The sequence below is a fragment of the Podarcis pityusensis genome, assembly GCF_964106645.2.
Source record: "Podarcis pityusensis genome assembly, chromosome: 9".
NCBI lineage: Eukaryota > Metazoa > Chordata > Lepidosauria > Squamata > Lacertidae > Podarcis > Podarcis pityusensis.
Window position 1 is genome coordinate 72,551,885 of NC_138034.1, and position 25,795 is coordinate 72,577,679.

At 48.5% G+C, this 25,795-nt stretch overlaps 1 protein-coding gene across 6 annotated transcripts in view; it reads right to left on the bottom strand.

Moving 5' to 3' along the window:
• SLC4A11 (solute carrier family 4 member 11) overlaps positions 1-25,795 on the bottom strand; it is a 257,806-nt gene that overhangs the window by 74,756 nt on the left and 157,255 nt on the right. For 5 of the 6 annotated variants that reach the window (XM_081020750.1, XM_081020749.1, XM_081020745.1 and 2 more), the window contains 3 exons: positions 11,726-11,772; positions 8,361-8,592; positions 1,563-1,644 (listed from right to left, as the gene is read on the bottom strand). In XM_081020750.1, the coding sequence (XP_080876876.1) occupies positions 1,563-1,644; positions 8,361-8,592; positions 11,726-11,772 (361 nt within the window). The remainder of the gene's footprint in view (positions 1-1,562; positions 1,645-8,360; positions 8,593-11,725; positions 11,773-25,795) is intronic. The other variant, XM_081020746.1, reaches the window with a different exon arrangement.

A 25,795-nucleotide genomic window follows, 5' to 3' on the forward strand; every position in this document is an offset into this window, starting at 1 on the left:
TTTCTTTTATATTTATATGGTGGGTTGGCATAACCTCCCCAGGTGTAAGAGGGAGAGGAAAGCCAGCAGTCGGTGGCGCCTTTTGGGACTGGTAGCTTGGAAGACAGGAACGGCCAACTAACTAGCTCTGTTGGTAGAGCACGAGACTCTTAATCTGAGGGTTGTGGGTTCGAATCCCAGGTTGGGCAAAAAGATTCCTGCATTGCAAAGGGTTGGACCAGATGACCCTCATGGTTTCTTCAAACTCCGCTGTTTAAGGTTCTGTGAATTCTGTGGCTTAAGGAGCAGGAACCTGATAGGAAGTACGACCCCCTGGATTGGTTGTGAGAAGGGCAGGTTGGTGGGGCAGTGCCCCATTTCTCCAAACAAACCAGCCGCCACTGGCTCAATTTCTATAGAGGGGTTATCCCAGCAGTTGGGGGGTGTTAATTTATGGGAGATAAAGAACGGCCCAGTATACCTAAAGGAGCGTCTCCACTCCCATCATCCAGTCTGGACACTGAGGTCCAGCTCCGAGGGCCTTCTGGCGGTTCCCTCACTGTGAGAAGTGAGGTTACAGGGAACCAGGCAGAGGGCCTTCTTAGTGGTGGCGCCCTCCCTGTGGAACGCCCTCCCATCAGATGTCAAGGGAATAAACAACTATCCGACTTTTAGAAGACATCTGAAGGCAGCCCTGTTTAGGGAAGTTTTTAATGTTTGAAGTTTTATTCTGTTTTTAATGTTCTGTTGAAAGCCGCCCAGAGTGGCTAGGGAAGCCCAGCCAGATGGGCGCGGTAGAAACAATAAATTATTAGTATTAGTATTATAAAGCAAAGAGATGTTTGTGAGATTCTGTGGGGAAGGATGGGTTGAAAGTAAACTCGTTTTCTCCTGCTCTGGAGGGCAAGACTCGATCCAATGGCTTCAAGTTACAAGAAAGGAGAGTCCTGCTAACCATCAGGAAGAATTTTCTGACAGTAAGAGCTAATTTGACCGTAGGATGGAAGGTTGTGGCCTCTCCTTTCTTGGAGGTTTTTAAGCAGAGGTTGGATGGCCATCTGCCATGGATGCTTCAGCTGAAATTCTTGCATTGCAGGGGGTTGGACTAGATGACCCTCAGGGTCCCTTCCAACTTCCATGATTCTAGGACAAGATTTCCTAGTGGAGTAGTCCTTTTCACCAGAATTCTGCTTGCAAAAACACTGGATTTCAATTGATCTGTAGGCGGTGGCCTGTTCTAAACTAACCCCAACCCCCTAGACACAGGAAGCTACTGTATACCAAGTCAAGACAACTGGCCCATTTAGCTCAGTACTGTATACACTGGCTGGCAGCAGCTCTCCAGGGTTTGAGGCTGGAGACATTCCTACCTAGAGGAGCCGAGGATTCAAATTTGGGGGGCTTCTGTGTGCAAAAGCAGATAATTTAGAACTGAGCTATAGAGCTTTCCCTCGGGAAACTTGCGCGCAGAAAGGAGAAAAAGAAGATGGAGTCTTGTGATAAGAGCAAAAAAATATAGTGCCCGCCACACAGTTTGGACAGAGATGCTCTGGCAAGTTTCAACAGAAACATACTGTACTTACATGATACAAAGCCAGGACTGTTGATACTGGACCCCAGTGACTGTCGCTGTAACGCCCTGAATTGTATCTGACAAGAGGTGAACTGCAGAAAAGGGGGAGGAAGAGGAAATTAAATACATTTCGAATTATATTCAAGGACTATCATATATGGAATTACATCTTCATTCAGCCACAAACTATTATCCGAGCTTTTTAACAGGCCGGGTCACTCTCAGCCGCTCAATGGTCTTGGTATAAAGAGATAAGAAGCATTAAAAAAAGGAAAATGTCAATGAAACACCATCCTTGAAAAACCCATTGCAGCTTTGAAGTGTGAAGTTTCAGCCTCTCTCGAGCTGAAAAGAAAAGAGGAACAATGGCTAATGTGGCTTGGTAGGTTTTCCGAGAGGGTAGGATCGGGTTATTCTCCCTGCTCGTTCCATTTTGCAACTTCCTGCTTAATTGGAAAACGAAACGTTCTGGCCAAGCATGGCTTAGACCGAAGACACAAGCGGTGTTATGGGAGACAAAAGCAGGGGAAAAATGCTGGAGGCTAACTCATATCAGAGAGGTTCTATCTGCATTAAATTATGTATATTATCATATTATCACTCCGTTTTCCAGGCAGCCAATCGGATGCTCACAGGAAGCCCTGACCCAAGACGGGGCCTTCTTAGTGGTGGCACCCTGGCTGGGGAATGCTCCTCCCACCCTCCCAAACATGGCTGGCATCCCTTAAAACCCTTCCTCTTCCTCCAGAATTAGAAGAGAAGGGAGTGTCTGGACTGCCAGGTGAACAGAGAAAAGGCGAAGCTCTTTTGCAAAACTGGAAGTCTCGATTTGGATTCCACCCTTGCCGTATTATTAAAAGGAGCGGGTTAAGTGTTTTACACTGTTTTGCGGGGTTTTAATGTCACGCTGGTTGAGTCCATTGTGCATGTCCATTTATTATGTAACCCGTCTCAAGAGGACTTGGCGATGAAGGGGAAGGGGGGTGGAAGTTTTTCAAATAAATAAAAAAGCCAAGAGGTAGCAGCAGTGCAGGAAAACCATGCCTTAAAACATCAGACTATTGGGATCACCTAAAGCCACATCCACCCTACGGAGGAGGTGGGGTTGCGGGCTTCATGGGCCCCCCACACGATTGGGGGGATTCCTGGCCTTGTCACCCCCTGGCCGGCCAATCAGCTGACTCGGGGGCGTGGCCTCCCCTATTTAAGGCAGGACACGGCTGGGGATCTCCCTCTTTTCCCGCCTACCAGCTGTTCCTGTTTTCCCCACTGTTATGTAGTGTAGTTTCACCCTGGGCCAACAGGGGGATACTGTATATAGTTTTCACTCAGGTCTGTAGATAGTTTTCACTCAGGTCCGCGTCTGTTATTTTAGGCGGGAACTCTGGGCTGTTGTGGTTACAATGTTGACAGCCGGCTGCCTATAAATACAGGCCGGCTGAGCTGTTCGCAGTCAGTTCTATTCCAGCTTACCATAATAAAGAGCTACTTGAAGAAATCGCTGTGCCGGCTGCTATGTCAACCCACGACTTAACACTGGCGACGAGGATGGGATGGATGGACATCAGAGCACAGCCAGATGCGGCCAGCCTCTGAACTGAGCTGAATCACTGAGCTGAATCACAGAGCGAAATCACTGAGCGAAATCACTGGGCAGAACCAATTCAGAGCTGACTGTTCTGGCTAGAGCACTGTGTTCCATCCATCGCCCTTCACGCCGGCATCGGGATCATGGCTTCACTTGTGCCTCTACCGCTTTTTGCGCCAGCCTCTGAACCATGGGACTCCTACCTCGCTCGGTTCGACTGCTACCTCCAAGCCAACGAGCTGACAGAAGTATCACAGGAGCGGAAGCGGGGCCTATTCCTCAGCCTCTGTGGGCCTGAGGTGTTTGAGACGGCCCGAGCGTTGGTTGCGCCTGAAGCAGTCCAGGCAACACCATGGGACACGATCCAAGAGAAGCTCCGCAACCACTACGCACCAAAGCCGTCCAAGATTGCTGCCCGCCATGTGTTCTACCACCGGAACCAGGCAGAGGGGGAGTCAATCAACAACTACACCACCGCCCTGCGACAGGCTGCCATGCACTGTGAGTTCCGAGACTTAGACGATGCCCTGATGGATCGAATCGTCTGCGGGGTCCGGGACATCCATCTGCAACGGCGCCTCCTAGCCAAGCCAGACCTCACGCTACAGAAAGCCATTGAGGAGGCTGTGGCCTCAGAAGCTGCTGAACGCTCCGCCCAGGAGATCCGCAAGTCCAGCAGCCCGCGTCTTGCTAGGGAGCCAGTTCTGGTGCATCATGAAGAGGCCAGCAGTGAGGAGGCATCCTCCAGTGAAGACGATGACGTGCACCAGACAAAGCGGGAGCGCAGGAAGTTCCAACAGAAGTCCAAGGGCCAACCGGAATGTGCTGGCTGCGGAGGCAACCATTCCCGTGCCAAGTGTCGATTCAGAGACGCCATCTGTAGGAAGTGTTCCAGAAGGGGCCACATCGCTAAGGTCTGCCGATCGGCTCCGTCTGACACCCCCCCTTCATCGACTCGCAAGTCCAAGTCTTCACTCCAGTCTGCCAAGGAAAGTTGTTTCGCTCTCACCAACTGCCGCTGCCCGTCTGGAACCACGATTGGCCAAACCGACTCGCCTACGCGACGCAAGCTGAACGTCACGGTGCTCATTGAAGGAGCTCCATGTGACATGGAGATCGACACCGGGTCTGCCCTGTCCATCGTGTCATGGAGCACCATCAAAAGACTGGTACCCAGAGTGTCCAAAAGGCAACTCGACTCTCACCGCGTACACCTGAGAGACTACCAGGGAAACGACATTCCCGTGGTAGGCGTTGGCCGGTTCCGGATCGCCTTCAAGGATTTTTTCGGGCCTGCTCCGGTTGGTGGTGGTCGAAGGTCAGCGGCCAAGCCTCCTAGGGCTAGACTGGTTTGATGCCCTCGGCCTGGAAGTCACCGGCATCAACTGCATCTCTAACGCAGAGACTGAGGGTCTGGTCAAAGACTTTGCCGAGGTTTTTGACGGCACCTTGGGCCAATATACAGGTACGCCCATCTCCTTTAGCCTTGATCCACAAGTCGCCCCCATCAAGCTAAAGCCACGCCGGGTTCCCTTTGCTCTCAAGGCTAAGGTGGACGAACAACTGGACAAACTGATCGCCCAAGGAGTTTTGGAGCCGGTTGACCACGCAAAGTGGGAAACCCCCATCGTCACGCCTGTCAAGCCAGATGGGTCGGTGAGAATCTGCGCTGACTACAAGTGCACGATCAACAAGGCACTTCAGCAGCACGCTTACCCGGTTCCTGTTGTCCAACACCTGCTGCATTCCCTGGGTGAGGGTAAGGTCTTCGCTACGCTGGACCTTGCCCAAGCCTATCAACAACTGCCAGTCGATGATGCCACTGCTGAAGCCCAGACGATCGTCACCCACCGGGGGGCTTTCCGTTGCCGCCGGTTGCAGTTCGGGGTGAGTGTGGCTCCTGGCATCTTCCAAAGCCTTATGGAGCGTCTCCTGCAAGGGCTTCCGGGCGTGGTACCATATTTTGATGACGTCTTGGTGTCTGCAGACTCACACCAGCAGCTGTTCGAGCGCCTCCGTGCTGTGCTGACCAGGTTCCAGGAGGCCGGGCTCAAGGTAAAGAGGGACAAGTGCCAGATCGCCGTTCCACAGGTAGAGTTCCTGGGCTATCTTATCGATGCCTCCGGTCTTCATCCAACCACATCCAAGATCCGCACTATCCAGCAGGCCCCCACCCCAAAGAACAAAACGGAGTTGCAGGCATTCCTGGGGCTGCTGAACTTTTATAACATGTTCCTGCCCCACAAAGCCACAGTGGCTGAGCCTCTTCACCGACTCCTTAGCACTAAGACGCCTTGGGCCTGGGGTCATCGGGAGACGGCGGCCTTCAACGCGGTCAAGGCTCTCCTTTCTTCAGACAGTGTGCTGGTACAGTACAGTGAATCCAGGCCGCTGGTCCTTGCCTGCGACGCCTCACCTTTTGGCATCGGGGCTGTCCTTAGTCACCGTTTTCCAGATGGAAGAGAAGCACCGCTCGCCTACTTTTCCAGGACACTATCTCCGACGGAACGGAATTACAGCCAGCTCGACAAGGAGGCATTAGCACTTGTGGCTGGAGTGAAGAGGTTCCATGAATACCTCTATGGCAGGACTTTTGACCTCATCACTGACCACAAGCCACTCCTGGGCCTCCTCGCCGGTGATCGTCCAACTCCACCGGTCCTCTCACCACGCATGCTGCGATGAACTGTTTTCCTGGCTGCCTACCACTACCGGCTCATCCATCGCCCGGGGAAATCGATGGGCCATGCCGACGCCCTCAGCCGTTGCCCTCTTCCAGCATTTGTGGAAGACCCGGCTCCAGCTTCATCGCTCCTTCTGATTGAGGATCTTCCGGCAGCGCCTGTATCGGCTGCCACTGTGGCCTCCGCATCTGCCCAGGATCGCACCATCAGCCGGGTGCTCAACTGGGTGTGGAGGGGGTGGCCACAAGGGCCTGTTGCATCGGAGTTCCAGCCCTTCGCAACCAGACAACATGAACTCTCAGCTCATCGCGGCTGCCTGCTGTGGGGAGACCGCGTCGTGATTCCCCAGGGACTCCGTCAGCGCGTCCTGGAGGCTCTGCACGTTGGCCACCCGGGAATTGTCAAAATGAAGGCGTTGGCTCGGTGTTACGTCTGGTGGCCTAATATGGACGATGCCATCACTGCCTGGGTGTCCGCCTGTCAAGCGTGCCAGGAGTCGAGGCCTGCACCACCGGCAGCTAAGGGACACACCTGGGAGACGCCAAAGACACCCTGGTCGAGGGTGCACATCGATCTGGCTGGCCCCTTTCACGGCCGGACCTTTATGGTAGTGGTGGACGCCTATTCCAAATGGCTGGAGGTCGCCCTGATGCCCTCCACCCCTACCGAAGCTGTCATCCGGGTGCTGCGAGGCCTGTTTGCAACGCATGGGTGTCCTGATGTCCTTGTCTCTGACAACGGACCGCAGTTCACGTCAGGCACGTTTGAGCGGTATCTTTTGGGACTGGGCATCCGCCATGCCCTAACGGCACCCTTTCATCCATCCAGCAACGGGCAAGCGGAAAGAATGGTGCGCTCGACAAAAGAGGCACTGGCGCGCCTGGACCGGGGAGACTGGCATGAGCGGGTCGCCGAATACTTGTTCGTGCAACACATCACCCCTCATGCGGCCACAGGGAGGAGTCCTGCTGAACTGCTTATGGGCCGCCGCCTCAGGTCACCGCTCGACCGGCTACACCCAGACTTTGCCGTGGCTGAACCCCCAGGCTGTGCCAACGCACCACGGTCATTTGTCCCAGGAAACCAGGTCTTTGCCCGGAACTATGTGGGGGACATCCCTTGGGTGCCAGCCACAGTAGTGGGAGTCACTGGACCTCGCTCGTACCAGGTGGCACTCGAAGACGGACGCTTGTGGCGACGGCACATAGACCAGCTTAGGCGCAGGGTTGGGGACTTGGACACTACCGAGGTGCCCCCAACTGCGCTTGCGGCTCCAGAAGAGACACGTACAGATGGCGAGGCCCCACCTACACCTCCCTCGCAAGCTGCCAGCGTGGAGCCGAACCAAGCCGTTTCAGAACAGACTCAGACCACTCCACTTGCGGAGGCTCCACCCACAGCAGCGGATCCAGGGGAGTTGGTTCCAACGCCACCTAGGGTCGCACCACAGCCTCAGCGAGAACTGTGTGGCCCTCCGGACTTGGCTACCAGTCCCCGGCGGTCTGGCAGAGTTTCCAAGCGCCCAACTTATTTAAAGGACTATGTTGTTGGACAGGTATCACTGTTGGTCTAAGTATGGGAAATGTAACCGATATGCTTTTGTGCTTAATTGAACCATTACGCGTAGTGCTGTATATAAGGAAACCATTACGATTGTAACTAACGCCTTATCTCGGTGGGGAGGGGTGTTATGTAGTGTAGTTTCACCCTGGGCCAACAGGGGGATACTGTAGTTTTCACTCAGGTCTGTAGATAGTTTTCACTCAGGTCCGCGTCTGTTATTTTAGGCGGGAACTCTGGGCTGTTGTGGTTACAATGTTGACAGCCGGCTGCCTATAAATACAGGCCGGCTGAGCTGTTCGCAGTCAGTTCTATTCCAGCTTACCATAATAAAGAGCTACTTGAAGAAATCGCTGTGCCGGCTGCTATGTCAACCCACGACTTAACACCCACCCTCCCGCCCTATAAGGTTTTTGTTCCTTGCCCTTGCAATGGACCTTGGTTGGTCCCTGTTGAGGGGCCTGGTAGGAATTTTTCCACTTGGCAAACTGGCACCAGCCACTTGGTTTTTGCCTACCTCAAAGCAAATCGTCACAACTTTCTGGGTATTGGCGGTTAGGCATTGGTTTTGGTATTGTTTTGTAGAGGGTAGTCAGGTAAAGGATTCCGGGGTGCGTAGCCCTGTCCGAAGCCTGAGGAGGTTGAGGGCCTATGACGCCCCCTATCGGTGACCCCGGGGGAGTTCCTAGTTGATGTGCATCAGCAGGACTCCCCCTACTGGTGGTTAACCCTTCCCAGACTTCAAGAAGACAGGCTGAAGTTGGATATAGTCGGGTAGGACCAATGCCTAAGCCAGTACCGTTCATCACCTGTAACCAATAAAGTTGTGGCCATTAACCTTAATAATTGTGTCATTATTTCCACGGGGGGCGGGGGGGGGGAGAACTCGCCACGCAACTGGCAGTGCGTCTCCAGGGCTTCGGACGCTCAACCTCTTTCAGCTCAGGCAAATAGGAAGAACTAAGAGGTCTCTCACCATTCCCTTCTCTGGGGGCCCCCGAATCGGTGAATAAAGTGCTCATGATTTTGTCAAAGTTGCAGCTGGGCTCTGCGTTGTCAGAGTCCTCCGCAAAGTGTTTCAGCATCTCCCGCAGGACGTCGTCCAGAGAAGTTGCCGTCTCGTCTAGGATGATGCTGGCTCTGGCGAGGAACCCGTCGAGGTCGCGGTGAGCTCGGACTTCTTCCTCGAAATTCTTTAACTTTAGGTACTGCAACGGAAAGGCGACGCCTGAGAAACGTTTCCCTAGCAATGAGAGATTCATTCTGCTCCATATTTCTAAATTTCTTTTTAACTCAAACCAATTTTTTTTTCATAATTATATAAGTTTATATTTCATGATGTTAACCATATTCCCTAAATACTTAACCTTTTTATGGACTTCTATCTCAATATTTTGCTCTAAATCCTTTTTTTCCTTCTTCCTTCAAGTTTTTGACTAGTAGTTTAGTTTTGTTCCTATTTAGTTTAAATCCTGCCACTTCCCCAAATTTCTGAATCTTTTCTATTACATTATCCAAGGTAAGAGAGACTTTCTGCTGTTTATCAGGCAATGGCTTTTCCCACCTGCTTTGCCCACCCTAAAGCCCTTGCAGCCTTTCCCAGACCATGACAAAAGCAGCTGGGAAAGAGAGAAGAGAATATTTTTTAAAAACACAATTTTATAAGTTGCGTGTCCTTGCTCCTCGCCAATGAGTTACACAAACATCACTTTGAAACAGTCAGGTTCATGCTAGTTTCATTCAAGGAATATGCAGTCAGGCTGAGGTGTTGAGCAGCTCAACCCAGATAGGAAGAAGTTGATTTATATTTTTATTTTAAATGAGACTTAAGAGGTTCTGCGCAAGTCACTCTCCTTCGGCCTCAGTTCCCCAACTGCTTAACGTGAGCAGACAAAGTTCCATCTCCCAGCAGAGCTAAAGCTAAAGGGACCCCTGACCATTAGGTCCAGTCGTGGCCGACTCTGGGGTTGTGGCGCTCATCTTGCTTTATTGGCCGTGGGAGCCGGCGTACAGCTTCTGGGTCATATGGCCAGCATGACTAAGCCGCTTCTGGTGAACCAGAGCAGCGCATGGAAACGCCGTTTACCCTCCCGCCGGAGCAGTACCTATTTATCTACTTGCACTTTGACATGCTTTCGAACAGCTAGGTTGGCAGGAGCAGGGACCGAGCAACGGGAGCTCACCCCATCGCGGGGATTCGAACCACCGACCTTCTGATCGGCAAGTCCTAGGCTCTGTGGTTTAACCCACAGCGCCACCCGCGTCCCTCCCCAGCAGAGGCACAAGACGACAAAGAGGGCAGACCCTGAAAAACACCTGGTCTCTGCCTTTCATTCTGAATGCCCACCATCTAGGATGGAGCAGGAATCCCCGTCAGCGCTGCCAACTGTTTGCCCAGGCAGCTCCCCCCTCGGGCACAAAGAGCAAAACCTTCTGGGTTTCAGAGGTGCCAGCAAGCAGATAAGCGCCTTATGGGATTTCATACGTTCCTTGCGCATAAACTGCCACAGCCGCCGAGTGCGGAAGGAAGAGCCTGGGATAGGTTAACAGGCAGGAATATACATCAAAGGCATCGCCCCCTTCGAGGGAGTGGGCTGCAGTGGAAGAATGTCGGCAGAAAAGATTAAAGCTTTAGAAAGGCTGCTTTAATTTGCCAGGCTGCGGAGCTGGCACCGGTGCTTGTGAAACAGGAAATCTAACTTTCCTTTACGGTAATTATGCAGTCATCGCCGCACCGTTCGTTGGCAGGGGGCAAATGTTACTATAGCTATACCAAGTCGTATATAAATACTGGCATCAGCCAGCCAGGATGGGGCACGAGGGGCCTGTGGAGAGGGCAACCGAGCTATAATTCATATGTCAGGAGGTGTGATTGCACTTAAAGTGGAAGATGCTTTGTTCTGGAACAGACCACTGGGCTCCTCTACCTCAATGTTGCCTACACAAAGGGATGGGGAAACCTGTGGTCTTCAGGATGCTCTGAGACTACAACTCCCATCATTCCTGCTCACTGGGCATGCTGGCTGTGGCTGATGGGAGATGGAGCCTTTCCAATCCAGAACTGAGAGCCTTCTGCACAAATATGCTCTGTGATTTGCCAGTATCAGACTCAGCCCAATGTAAGGAGAAGCCTGCCTTCTCTTCCGGAATAAGTAACCAAACAATTAAACCCCTGTGTTGCAAACAATTATCAGTAATATCCAAAGCAACACGATGACCAAGTACAACAATGCAATATCAAGATAAACTCTTTATATAGTCTATCCGGAACATTGAACAATAAACCAAATAAACAGAAACCTTATAAATCTCTGAAAGTCTCTAAATGTGCACTCTTGATGGATTCTCTTGAAAACATAGAACCAAATAACTTTATGACCACTGCTCCATAGATATTGTTGTTATACCATTCCATTCACCATATAGATGGGTTTATGAAGCATTTCTGTATCCTTCTGCTGTGCTGAAGAAGAATTCCACGAAACAGTGGGTATATCCGGAATCACTGTTCACTACGTCTGTTTGTGGACCACTTTGGCAGCGCTGGACATCATATAACAAAGCTTTACAGCTTGTGTTCACCAGATAAGAATCTGACCCATTGCTTCTTTCAGAGACTTGCATAGTCTACAAAGACTTTCAGAGACTTACAAGACTTATACTTATTTGGTTCTCTTTTCCGGAATGGCAGAGGCGGTGAATGTTTTTGAGCTCAGGGGCCGCATTTGCTTCTGGGCAACTTCTCAGGGGCCGCATGCCAGTGGTGGGTGGGGCCAGAGGGAAAAGTGGGTGGAGCAAATGTCACCTTTGTGCAGTAGGCTATTTTTGGCACACCCACACACCCCTCTCTGATCTTTCTCAGATGCACTGCCAGAGTTCAAAGGCATATTCCAGGTAGGCAGATACCCTCAAAAAAGATGCAAAGCAGTCCTAGGGAGGGAAGAATCTTGACGGCAAGGGAAAAAAAACAGCTAGGAGAGCCCACAATTGAACCCTAGATCTAGGAGCATCTTGTAAAGCAGGAATACCCTGTCAGACAGGTGACATATAAATAATAAAACTGTATTATTATTATTATTATTATTATTACCATCACCAGCATCATCAAAGGGAGAACTACTGCACTAAGGAGAGTGAAAATCATTATTATTTCAGAAGAACATCAAACTTTAGGGATTTAGGTGAACAGATTTTTAGAGACAGCAAGAGACGCACATTTCCTCTACTCTACGGAAAAGGGAATGGCTGGAGAAAGGCTAAGTGCCTTTGTGCGCTGAGAGTATGTTAAAGGCAAGTTATTCTTAAAAGACAACAATAATAAATAAAGACAATTGTACCTACTTTTCTTGATGTGTGTAATAAAACGCACCCAGCGCCTTCGCTTTCTGCTGGAAAAGAAGAGGAAAAGTTGCAATTTTAGGTTCGCAACACACCTAGGGGGAAAATCCCAGCTTTGTGACCCATGTTTTCGTATTTAAATGTTCATCCCACTTCATCTCAGAAAGGCCAGCTACTGGCCAGACTACACATTATGGCGTTTGAGAGCTCTTGGTGAAATTTTATTTCTGCGGAAGCAGCTTTGATTTGGGTTGAGCCATGGGGCGAGGGGCTCTAACCCTTCTCCGATGCGCTGCCCCCCCAAATCTGGTTTACTCCAACCCGCTGCTAACCAGGAATCTGAACCCTTGCATTCCATGGTTAATAACAGCTTGGTGGAGAGCTGATCAGGATCTCCACTACCACTAGGTCAGAGCACACCTGGAGTCCTGTTTCCAGTTCTGGGGGACCCCAATTTAAGAAGAATATTGACAAGCTAGAAGGTATGCAGAGGAGGGCAACCAAGATGATCAAGGGTCTGGAAACCAAGCCTTATGAGGAACGGTTGAAGGAGCTGGGGATGTTTAGCCTGGAAAAGAGGAGACTGATTGGAGATATGAAAACCATCTTCAAATATCTCATGGAAGAGGGAGCAAGCTTGTTTTCTCCTGCTCTGGAGGGCAGGACTCAAACCCATGGCTTCACGTTACAAGAAAGGAGATTCCGACTGAACATCAGGAAGAACTTTCTGACAGTAAGAGCAGTTTGACAGTGGAACGGACCCCCTTGGAAAGTGGTGGTTTCTCCTTCCTTGGAGGTTTTTCAGCAGAGGTTGGGTGGCCAAGTGCCATAGATGCTTTCGTTTAGATTCCTGCATTGCAGGACCCTCAGTAGTGGCGGAGTTATGGGTGTACAGGAGGGATGGCTCGGCCCGGGCGACACTGGACCTGCAGGGCATCTGAGCCGCCAGGGCGGCTGTCTACCAGCTCCATCTGGTATGTAGGCTGAGACCCTCCCTGCCTGTGGACTGTCTCACCAGAGTGGTGCATGCTCTGGTTATCTACCGCTTGGACTACTGCAATGCACTCTATGTGGGGCTACCTTTGAAGGTGACCCGGAAACTACAACTAATCCAGAATGTGGCAGCTAGACTGGTGACTGGGGGCGGCCGCCGAGACATATAATACCGGTCTTGAAAGACCTACATTGGCTCCCAGTACGTTTCCGAGCACAATTCAAAGTGTTGGTGCTGACCTTGAAAGCCCTAAACAGCCTCGGTCCAGTATACCTGAAGGAGCGTCTCCACCCCCATCGTTCAGCCCAGACACTGAGGTCCAGTGCCGAGGGCCTTCTGGCGATTCCCTCACTGCGAGAAGCAAAGCTACAGGGAACCAGGTGGAGGGCCATCTTGGTAGTGGCACCCACCCTGTGGAACGTCCTCTCATCAGATGTCAAGGAAATAAACAACTACCAGACTTTTAGAAGACATCTGAAGGCAGCCCTCTTTAGGGAAGCTTTTAATGCATTACTGTATTTTAATATTTTGTTGGAAGCCGCCCAGAGTGGCTGGGGAAGCCCAGCCAGATGGGCAGGGTATAAATAATAAATTACCGTATTTTTTGCACCATAACACTCACTTTTTTCCTCCTAGAAAGTAAGGGGAAATGTCTGTGCGTGTTATGGAGGGAATGCCTACGGGTGGCATACCTACGGATTTTCCTCCTCTAAAAACTATGTGCGTGTTATGGTCGGGTGCGTGTTATAGAGCGAAAAATACGGTATATTATATATATATTATATCTTTCCCGGCTGGAGGGCGCCCAGGAGGGATACAATGGCTTGGACTCCCTGCAAGCCCAGCGCTGCCCGAAAAAGCAGCACAGGGCTGGCACATGTCTGGGACACAACCACTCCGGCCAGTGCTGGATTTACGTATAAGCTAAACAAGTTATAGCTTAGGGCTCCACTCTCTTGGGGGCCCCAAAAAAAATTAAAGGAAAAAAACCTAGATGTACATTTCCGAAATAGAAGATAAAAAAGAAATGAAATAAAACCTACATACAGCAACAGTGTTTTGTGTTGTGTAGGCTCCTATGATGTAAGTCATGTGCCCGCCTGCTAGCCTGCTCCCTAAAATATCACTGGTTTGCTCATTTCTATATATAGGGTGCCTACATTCTGCATGCACAAATAGTTTTAGATACCTATTAGGTCCATAAATGACCATATAGCATATATTCAACACAAAAAACAGCGGCAATTTGTTGTCGACAAAGGACAGGTGGACATATAATAAAGGGCCCCATTACCTTCAGTAGCTTGGGGCCGCATCAAACCTAAATCCGGCCCTGCCTCGCCTCCATGACATAGAGCTCACATGCATCCCCAGGCACCGGCGGGACTTCCTAAGTTGCTGACCGTCAGGATCCCTTCCAACTCTTCTACAATTCCATGATTCCATGCTTCTTATAAAACGAAAATGACTTTGAGAGGTCCAAGGATATGTCCCTTTTATTGCATTGATGATGATTCGTGCTCACGGTGCTTACAAGGCAGTTAGATGTGACGCTGCTTTTAACCAGGTCTTTGGTTGACATGATTGACATCCTATACCCTTTTAAAATGTGGCTCTTTTGGGGGCCTGTGTGTGTTATTGGGCTATTGTATTTATTTTGATTTTATATGTTGTGATCTTTTCTGTGAACCGCCCTGAGACCTCTGGGTATAGGGCGGTATATAAATTCAATAAATAATAAAAAATAAAGTAATAGTAATAATATTGCACCTGCAAAGGTTTTGGGGCAGACACAATGATTTGTTTCCAGTCAGGACATGCCTCTCACTCGCTGCTGAAATCCTTCAACTCCTTATAGCACCTGTTGCAGGCTTTTAATCCCCACCCATTCCTGGCTATTTTTTATTTTATCTTTTGCACTATAGGCTCTTCAAGATGCAGAAACTCTGAGGAAGCATTGCAGAACTACTAATATAGCAGATTGCAGGGAGCTGGACTGGATGACCCGTGGGGCCCCATTCCAACTCTACATTTCTATGATCTATGAAGACAGGCTGGCCTTCACCGCTTTCCCATGTGAAGCGGTAATATAAGTTTTGGCCCCGTTTTCAGAACGATCGCATGCCAGCCATTCTGGCCCAATACAGTTGCTCCTGACCTCATGCACTTCTTATTGTTTCATAAATACAGTTTCTTAAAAAACCCCACCAGCCTTTCGTGACGTGCATTAAATTCCTAGGGATTGCAACCGGCTATTCATCAGCCCTGCAGCAAAAATGCCTGCCACTTGCCGAAGAAATATTGAAGCGAATATGCTGACAGGAGCAGAACTGCTAACTACAGTCTTGTCTTGTCTTCCTTCAGAGAAGAACATACACCCCCCCCCTATTGTCTTTTAAAAAAACACAAACTGATGTGGAGGAATCCAATAAAAATATGCAAATAATTAGAAGCAATGCAAGAGGAATCTAGCATGGCTTTGCTGACGAATCAAAATCTGCTTTCCCAAAACCTGAGTGGCAGAATGCCCACACCATTAGTGTAATTATATGCTGACTTGGGCATGAAATTTATGAAGGATTTGGGGGGCAGAAATGCCTTTGCGGCCCAGGTTTCAGAGGGTTAAAAAGACCAACTTGCTTCTTTAATTCATCAATGGGCAAATCAGGAGAACCAGGTTTAAAATTAGGGAGATATGAATGGGGAACATTGGAAAGATGCCTTATGCAGAGGCAGGTGGTCAGTCTTCTTGCCTATGCCCTAAGAATGGAAGAAGAGTCCTGCTGTGGCCGCTAAGACCATATAACACCGGTCTTGAAAGACCTACATTGGCTCCCAATACGTTTCCGAGCACAATTCAAAGTGTTGGTGCTGACCTTGAAAGCCCTAAATGGCCTTGGCCCAGTATACCTGAAGGAGCGTCTTCACCCCCATCGTTCAGCCCAGACACTGAGGTCCAGCGCCGAGGGCCTTCTGGCAGTTCCCTCCCTGCGAGAAGTGAGGTTACAGGGAACCAGGCAGAGGGCCTTCTTGGTGGTGGCGCCTGCCCTATGGAATGCCCTCCCATCAGATGTCAAGGAGATAAATAACTACCTGACTTTTAGAAGACATCTGAAGGCAGCCCTGTTTAGGGAAGTTTTTAATGTCTGATGTTTTATTGTGTTTTTAGTATTCTGTTGGGAGCTACCCAGAGTGGCTTGGGAAACCCAGCCAGCTGGGCGGGGAATGAATGAATGAATATTACAGTCATACCTCGGATTACAGATGCTTCAGGTTGCGTTATTTCAGGTTACGGACCGCCAAAACCCAGAAGTACCGGAACAGGTTACTTCCAGGTTTCAGCAGTCGTGCATGTGCAGAAGCGCTGAATTGCAACCCGCGCGTGCACAGACACAGGTTGCAAACGCTGCGGGTTGCAAACGTGCATCCTGCACGGATCACATTCGCAACCCAAGCATCTACTGTAGTACTATTATTATAATTATCGTCATCATCATTATCATCATCATCATCCGGCCAATGGCCCATCTAGTCCAGCGTTCTGTTCTCACAGTGGCGAACCAGATGCCTCATCAGGGAACCACAAAAGCAGAATCTGTGCACAAAGAGGCCTCTCCCCTCCTGTGGCTTATAGCAACTGGTATTCAGGAACATTGATGTCTCCAACTGTGGAAGCACAGCTTTGCAGTGAGTAGCTCCCTTCTGCCTGCGAAAGAACCACCAACCAAGGGCTCAGAACAGTTCCTTCTGCCTCACAACCAGTTCCGGTCTGGTCAACATCCTCAACATCTATGCACCCACTATATGCTTTGATGTACAAACCAAGAACCAGTTCTACGAGGAACTGGTCCGGGCTGCCAGGAGGGTCCCAGATTGCGAAGACCTCTTCCAACTGGGAGGTTTCAATGCCAGAGCTGGGGACGATCATCACACTCAGGACAACTGCATAGGTCATCATGAATGAGAATAGACCAAGGCTGTTTGAGCTGTCTTCTTATCACAGCCTCTGCATCACAAACACCTTCTTCTCCACCAAGGCGAAACACCGAGTGTCCTGGGGAACCCAAACTGAACACACACGTATTCCTAATGCAGCCTGCCTCGCCTTACAGGGCTGTGCTGAAGATTGCTAAAGCCAGCTTCCCCAACATGGTGCCCTCTTCTGGACTCCAATTCCCATCAGTCAACATACACAGCCAATAGCCAGGATGATGGGGAGCTCTGGTCCAAAATACCTGGAGAGCACCAGGTGATTTAAGGGATGGAAGATATACTCGAAAACACTTGCGATGCAGTAAAGAGCTGCTTAGCTCTGCTGACATTATACAACTGACGTCGTAACTTTTTTCCTTCGCCTGTTTTAATACTTCAAAAGCAGCTCTCATTACTGGAGCCGAGTGAGCTGTTCAGAGATTTCTACCCAGGATCTCTCTCTCCTAGGTCAGAATTAGTCATCCGTTCCTATTTGCAGAAGGAAAACACAAACACCTAATTGGAATCATACTTAAAAATAGGAAAATAGCTCGCACCTAAATCTGAAGAAAAACAAAAACCGGCCTGTGTTGAGTTTTTCTCTTTTGTCTTTTCTGAGCTTTTAAGACCACCTCATAATTATTCCTTAATATATATATATATATATATATATATATATATATATATATATATTTCAGGGATGCGACTGAGACCTGGGGTGGTGCTGCAGATGCCGGCTTCATGTGGCAAGAGAGAGAAACGAAAGGGATCCCAAGATATTACAACCTCTGCCAAACCCCGGAGAGCTTATAAGCAGGTGTCTGGAAGCCCATGTTATGTTGAAGGAGGTGTGAAACATCCAATAAGGTTTCCATCGCCCTTTTGGGTCCCTCGCTGAGCTCTGCATGCCAAAGAGACAGCTGTGTTGCCATCGCCAGTTCTCAAAAATAGCAGCCCCTTTCCCTTTCTCGTCGAAGGAACCTGTTGCATCCCCTGAGCTGTGGCGATTTCACTTCTCACCCAGCGACAGAGCAGGCGGGGCTGATATTTCCAACCCCCTGGAAGCCGCAGGTTTCATCGCACCCCACAATAACTTGCTCATTCTGTCAGACGGGGAAGGGAAAAAATCCCATGCTCCAGCGTGCACCGAGAATCTGCATTCTGAAGTGCATACGAGGCTCAGGGGCAATTAAACTGGGACCGTTTGGGGCAGACCTGCCAGGCGATGCAAGAGAATGCAAGGAGGATCAGATGCCTGTGGGAAACTTGCAAGCGCAAGAGCACTCCCAGATCCTGTGGTTTCCAGCAGCTGATGCTCAAAAACGCAAAATAAACAGCAAAAACAGACAGACCTCAGCGTAACACTCAACATGGAAGCGTGGCACTCAAATCGGAAGCATAACTCTCAAAACAGAGCACGTCCAGCTTCCGAAAAAAGTTCACAAACCAGAACATTTACTTCCAAGTTGTTTGAGTACCAAGGCATTTGAGAACCAAGGTACCACTGTGATTGCAATTTAAAAAGAGATGCAAGCAATCTCACCATAGAAAAGGAATATGGTACCCAGGTTGCATGCATCCCTGCTAGGTCTGGTATCAAGGTGCTTGCGATAGACAAGCAATTTCCACCATGGTCCCTTAAAGCCAGACTTGTCCTGGGCAAGCTATTGCAGGACGGGACGGCTTCCGGCAGAAGACTGTCCCCTTGGCAGCCGAAACAAAATAATAATAATAATAATAATAATTTCCAATAGCACCTGAGAGACCAACTAAGTTAGTTATTGCTATGAGCTTTCGTGTGCATGCACATTTCTTCAGATACCCTGGCAGCCATTCAAATAGAGGACCGTCTTCTGCAAAGTAGGACACATGGGCACCCTGAGATCAGATCTTGCCTTATTTGAGCACTGGAAGGAATCTCTAGACCCGGGCAGCACCTGGCATCCCCACAAACACAGCATTTGATATTTTCATTTACATATATTCATTCGAAATAAGATGGGGTATGTACTCTTTTTCATTACTGTTTGAATTATAGTTTACAATTTTTGTAAAGTGGTATGTGCATGCAGGCCACCATCTGTAAAAAATTTATTTTCAGTTTATGAAGCCATTCTCTATCCTTACACCACGCTGACGAAGTAGTCTACATCCAGTATCACTGTTCAGTGTTGGACATCATATTTACTGAATACACAAAGCTTCACAGCTTGTTTTTCATCGTACAAAGTCTGGTACCTCGCTTCATTTAAAGATTTTCAGAGACTTTGAGTCGAAAGATTTCATTTTGTACTTGTTATGGTTTGAAGGAATTCTATAGGTAAAGGTAAAGGGACCCCTGACCATTAGGTCCAGTCGTGGCCGACTCTGGGGCTGCGGCGCTCATCTCGCTTTATTGGCTGAGGGAGCCGGCGTACAGCTTCCGGGTCATGTGGCCAGCAGGACTAAGCCGCTTCTGGTGAACCAGAGCAGCGCACGGAAACGCCGTTTACCTTCCCGCCAGAGCAGTGCCTATTTATCTACTTGCACTTTTTGTGCTTTCGAACTGCTAGGTTGGCAGGAGCAGGGACCGAACAACGGGCGCTCACCCCGTTGCGGCGATTCGAACCACCGACCTTCTGATCGGCAAGTCCTAGGCTCTGTGGTTTGACCCACAGCGCCACCCAGATTGTCTATTGCGTATGCACATGGTCATTGTGTTGCCTAGACATTGCTGACCTCCCATATACACAGCAGCCTCTTCTGCAAACTCTACAGCGGGCAGACCATTTTGACTTCCCTCTTGCTCATTTTGGGTTTATCCTGGCCCATCTGAAACAAAACCCTCCGGCCTCCGACCTCAAAACCGCGTGCGAGAACTGCGCACAAGCGTTGCAAAGGCTTTAAGCCGGGCGAGCGAAGTTCCTAAGAAACATTTAAATTCTTTTCCCCTTTCTTGAACTGCCCTTGTCAACCAGGAAGCACGGACAGAGGCCTAACCTATCAGGGAACACAATTGGCCCATCCATTTTCCATTCTCGGAGTAGGAAGCGCTGAAGTGGCCGGCATCCCACCCTGACATCAGGGTTTCTAAAATAGGATTTATCAGATGGAGCTCGCGGGGCCGGCATTGTGCCTGGCGACATGAAAAGGGCTTTGCTATTAATGTGAGGAAACGCAACTATTGTGTGCAAAATGATACCCATGCCGTCCCAGACCACTTGTCTCTGGACGGCTCTCTCTCTGGAATTCCTTGGCGCCGACAGAGTGGGCTGCTTCTTATATCCACGCAACCCCTCCTTTCGGGGGGGGGATTATCTCAGCAGGAGGACCCACCTCCTGCCCTCACCCCCCCCCATGTTTTGGAAGCTCTCGCTTGCCGGTTGAGTTTCCCGGTGGTTTGCCCCGGGTGTGCCTGCGTTGCGTCTGGAGCGCTTTTCAGGAAACTGTCGATTCAGTATCTCGGCACGGTCTATTGTGTGGAGGGTGGGACAAGCCTTATTAAAAGTGGGTGTTTGTGTGCAAGAAAGTGTAAAGGCTGCCCCATTATTACAGCTAAACAAAGCCACATCCTGCCTTCCAACTGGCTCTCCACCAAATTGCTACCACCGAGAAAATAATAATAATGATTTAGGAAAGGGGGGGGTGGTTGGACACAACCACTGCCAGAAACTTTTTTCTTTCTTGTTTTCGACCTCAGGCACAGATGCACGGAGAAGCGTTTGCCATTAGGAAACAAGCCAGCTAGTAAAAGAGTGAGCACAGGAGGTGAAAATAAAAAAATGACTTGTCCTTGGTCCCATATTGCTCAGTACTGTCTACACTGACTGGCAGAAGCTCTCCAAGATTTCAGATAGGGCTCTCTCCAGCCTTTCCTGGAGATGTCAGGATTGGAACCCGGGACCTTCTGCATGCAAAGCAGGTGTTCCTGAATGGAGCTAAACTCCTCCCCAGTTGGCACCGTCCAATATTCACAATCTTGAATCTGGGAGCAGAAATGGGCTCACCTTTCAGTTTCCCCACAGAAAGCCTCTCAGACTCAAGTTTGTCATTTTGCTAAAGGAGATGTACAATGAGCTGAAGATGGCCGAGGCAAGGACATTTCAGGCGTCTCTGCGTCTGGGTACACACACAAATATTTCTAGCTGATATGTGGTTAATGCTGATGTTATTTTACAGGTCAGAAACGCCCATATTGATTTGATAATCGTGTAATAGGGATTTTGCTGTAACTGCGATGTTTAGCTTATTTAGTTGCTGCTTTGTTGATAGTGTTTATAAGACATCTGAAGGCAGCCCTGTTTAGGGAAGTTTTTAATGACTAATAATAATAATAATAATAATTTATTATTTATACCCCGCCCATCTGGCTGGGCTTCCCCAGCCACTCTGGGCATCCAAAAAAATATTAAAATACTGTAATACTGATGTTTCAATGTATTTTAAATCTTTTGTTGGAAGCTGCTTTGGGATTCCTTTGAACAGTGGGGTAGAAATACAATCAATCAATCAATCAATCAAATTGTGCTGTGGAACAAGAAATGGCGTCACCACCAAATAACTTGTGTTTTCCTCTTGGCGCTGGTTGTCTAGGTCTAGGACATGGGTAGGCAAACTAAGGCCCGGGGGCCGGATCTGGCCCAATCACCTTCTCAATCTGGCCCGCGTAAAATCAGCGTATTTTTACATGAGTAGAATGTGTGCTTTTATTTAAAATGCATCTCTGGGTGATTTGTGGGGCACAGGAATACGTTCATTATTTTTTTCCCAAAATATAGTCCGGCCCCCCACAAGGTCTGAGGGACTGTGGACCGGCCCCCTGCTGAAAAAGTTTGCTGACCCCTGGTCTAGGACAATGCAAAATGCTTGCAAGTCCAGGGCACGGGAATTATCCACAGCAGACACCTTGTACCTGAAAGACAGAATGTGTGAATCAACCCTTTATCTTCACAGGCTTAAGTTCCAAAGGTTGGATGGCCATCTTTCCTGGATGCTTCAGCTGAGATTCCTTCATTGCAGAGGGTTGGACTAGATGACCCTTGATGTCCTTTCAAACTCTACAATTCTCTGATTCTAAATAGCTGCGTTATTCTCCTACCTTTGAGCAACAACGCTCAGATCTAATTCCCCGTATTTTTCATTCTGCTGGGATGTTATAGTAGTTACTATACACAGAGCTACTTCCTTCCACCACTAAAGCTATCACAAACCTGCAGACTCGTCAGATACCTTCCTAAGGACTAGTAACTTCTTGGGCACATAATTTAACATGGTTCTACGAATCCGCCTTTGCTCTTAAGACATGGAAGTGGCCTCAGAAACCTGAGAGGCAGACTCAGGTCATATTTCTGAATGCTCTTATCCTTACCCCACCCCCAAAAAAAGACCTGCCATGTGTAGGGCACAGCACAGTTCTTTTCCAATACAGTGGTACCTTGGTTCTCAAACGCCTTGGTACTAAAACAACTTGGAACCCAAACACTGCAAACCCAGAGGTAAGTGTTCTGGTTTGCAAACTTTTTTCGGAAGCCAAACAAGCTCCGTTTTGAGTGTTACGCTTCCGTTGAAATGGACTACATCTCCCATCATTCCTAGCCAGCATGACCAGTGGTCAGGGATGATGGGAGTTGTAATCCAACAACATCTGGGGACCCACAGGTTGAGAACCACTGGTTTAGAGTGTTACGCTGAGGTCTCTCTGTTTTTGCTATTTATTTTGCGTTTTTCTGGCTCTTTCCTTTTTGTTTCTGTGACTGTGTGGAACCCAGTTCAACTACCGATTGATTGATTGATTGATTGATTGTGTGACTGCAGTACATTGTTTACTGCTTTCATTTTATTGCTCAGTGGTCTCGTTAGATAGTAAAATCCATCTTAAATTGCTGTTTTAGAGGTTGTTTTTAAAAGTCTGGAACGGATTGATCCGTTTTGCATGACCAAAGCGCGCCTTGGTTTTGGAACGGACTTCCAGAACGGATTAAGTCTGAGAACCAAGGTACCACTGTATACAAAATGTCCCAATGTCAGCCTGGATAGCTCAGTTGTTGGGAGCGTGGCGTGGCGCTGATCACGCCAAGGTTGCAGGTTCGATCCCCGTCCGGGACAACTGCATTGCAGGGGACTGGACTAAACAATCTTCAGGATTCCTTCCAATTCTGTTATTCTATGATTCTAAGGTGGGATGGGGGGGAACCATTTAAAAACATAGCGCAGCCCTGAATTCCACAAGACAGACTTCCAATTTGACTAGCTTCAATAAATTGTGCAAGCCCTGTTCTTTTTTCCCTTCCCCTCCTTCACTCCCCCAGGCAAAATTATGATAAAGTTTAGCACATTGACAGTTTTAAAAGCAAGCCTATGACAGCGCAAGTATGAGATTTATTATACTTGCATTAGGCACGTGCATCCAAACGCCTCGAGGTTCTGGGCATGTTTTCGAAACCTAATAAATAACAACATGAACAGTAAGGGGTTGTTGCTTTCAATCACATGGCTCAGATAAGCCTATTAGGAGTTAAGTGCTCCCAGAGAGCTCAGAACATAGTTTTAAAGGGTATAAAACGTCTGTTCCCAATGGTCTATTAAAACAGGAGTTGAATGCTATTACAAGAGCGGTCTGACCTATCAGTGGGGCAGGGGGACGACCAGGTCAGCTGTCCATCTAGTCGGTGGCTTAGGGGGGTGGAAGAGAAAATGAGAGCAGCCACAGCAAGGGTTTCCCCTTAAACCACCAGAAATTCTGCCTTTGCGATAATTGCCGTCATGTTCAAGACCAGTAGCGAAGCCAGAAAGGTCACAGACAAAAGGGAGCGTTGCAAATCCTCCAAGTGTCCCTGTTTTCCAGGGACAGTCTCGGATTTACAGAAGCCGTCTTGGTTTCCGATTTGATCCCGCAATGTCCCGCTGTACACCTACAGTCATACCTTGGGTTACAGCCACTTCAGTTTGCGTTTTTTTGGGTTACGCACCCACCGAAACCCGGAAGTACCGGAACGGGTTACTTCCGGGTTTCGGCGGTCGCGCATGCGCAGAAGCGCTAAATCGCACTTTGCGCATGCACAGAAGCGCCGAATCCCGCACGAATCATGTTCGCAACCCGAGCGTCCACTGTGTTTTCATCGGAGAAATGTTGGAGGGTATGGTGTTGGCAACGCTGGTCTTCTGTACCGATGCCGTTTTAGCAATCTAGGCTAGACTACTGCACTTCGCGGCGCTTGGGGCTGCGTTTGGAGACAGTTGCAGAAACTTTGGCTGGCGCAAAATTTGGCAGCCGAGTTGCTGAACGGGACCAGGCGGACCCAAGGATATTACCTGAATTCTGGCCTGGCTGCGTTTTCCGTCAGTCGGTTTCCAGGCTGAATTCCAAATGCTAATCTTGGTTATGAGTGTTTGACCAGGATCTGGGAGACCCGGGTTCAGATCCCGGGCCAACCACAAAGTTCATTGGGGCACTCTTATTTCACTCTAACCTACCCCACAGGGTCATTGTGGGGATAAAATGAGGAGGCAAAGAATCGCGTGCAGCACCTTTAACTCTTCAGAGGAAAGGTGGGATAAAAATGTAATGATCATCACAGTAGACTCTCTTCCTCCTCCTCCTCCTCCTCCTCCTGGATTCTGTTCCATCAGGCGGAGGTGTTCGTTCCAAAAAAAAAAATCTCCTGAAAAGGCTTTTAAGGTAGTTTACCATTACATAGCATGGAGAAATTTAATGATATTTGAAACATATTTATCGAAACTATAGTGGCACTTAAATCAACATATACCCAAGGGATAAGTTTATACCTCTACATATATACTACAAAGTTTTGTAACATTAATTATACTTTATGGTTATTTTCTTACTGCTGTTTTCCTTTGCTTTTTATAATGTTTTTACTGTATCTTCTTTATTTTTCTCTTTTCTATTCTTTCCCCCTCCCTTTTATTTCCTTTAACTCACTATTATAATCTCAATAAAAGAAGAGTGGCAGATGAAGATGATGGACTTTGCGGAACTGGCGAAACTGACGGGAAAAACCCAAAACCAGCGCGATCAAGTACCGTATTTTTCGCTCTATAAGACGCACCAGACCACAAGACACACCCAGTTTTTGGAGGAGGAAAACAAGGAAAAAAATATTCTGAATCTCAGAAGCCAGAACAGCAAGAGGGATCGCTGCGCAGTGAAAGCAGCAATCCCTCTTGCTGTTCTGGCTTCTGGGATAGCTGCGCAGCCTGCATTCGCTCCATAAGACACACACACATTTCCCCTTACTTTTTAGGAGGGAAAAAGTGAGTCTTATAGAGCAAAAAATACGGTATTCCAAAAGGACTGGAGCAAATTTATACAATATTTGAAAGATCATTGTAAGCAATTAACAACACTAGCAGGGTTACCCCCAGACTTGTAATGAGAAATTTCTCACCTTTCTATATTTATTTAAATTTTGAGGTATCTTGCCATGAGTTATATTAGAATTGGGAAATATATAAAATGCTGTGATACAAAGATTACTTTCGAAAGCCATCAGGTGGGAGGGAAGGAAGTTGATAGGCTCTAAAGAGCCGAAGAAGTAATGTGGATAATAATGATGTGATTATATATGTTTAAATGGAAAATTAATAAAAATTAATTTAAAAAAAAATATTATAGTCTCAATAAAATATAAATAGTAAAAAAAAGAAAAAAGAATATACAAGCATGGTCTCTGTCAACTGAAGAAGAGGCAGTGGCAGAAAGAAAAGGAGTTCCCCTCCCAGATTTTTTTGGGAGGAGGAGGAAGAGGCCTATCGATGGCTACTAGCCCTGAAGGCTCCCCTCTGCCCCACAGTCGGAGGCAGTGATGCTTAAGAATATCAGTTGCTGGAAACCACAGGATGGAAGAGGGCGCTTGTGTCTGAATTCTGCTGTTGGCATTCCCAGATAACGCATCTGGTTGGCCACTGTGAGAACAGGATACTGGCCTAGATGGGGACCCTTCTTATGTTTTCATTTATTTTGTTATTTAAAAATATTCAGCCTGAGGGTAGCTAGGTGCCAGCTTGCTGCAGTACAGTGGTACCTCTGGTTGCGACCGGGATCCGTTCCGGAGGCCCGTTCGCAACACGAAAAGCCCACAACCTGAATGTCAACATTTTCCCCTTTT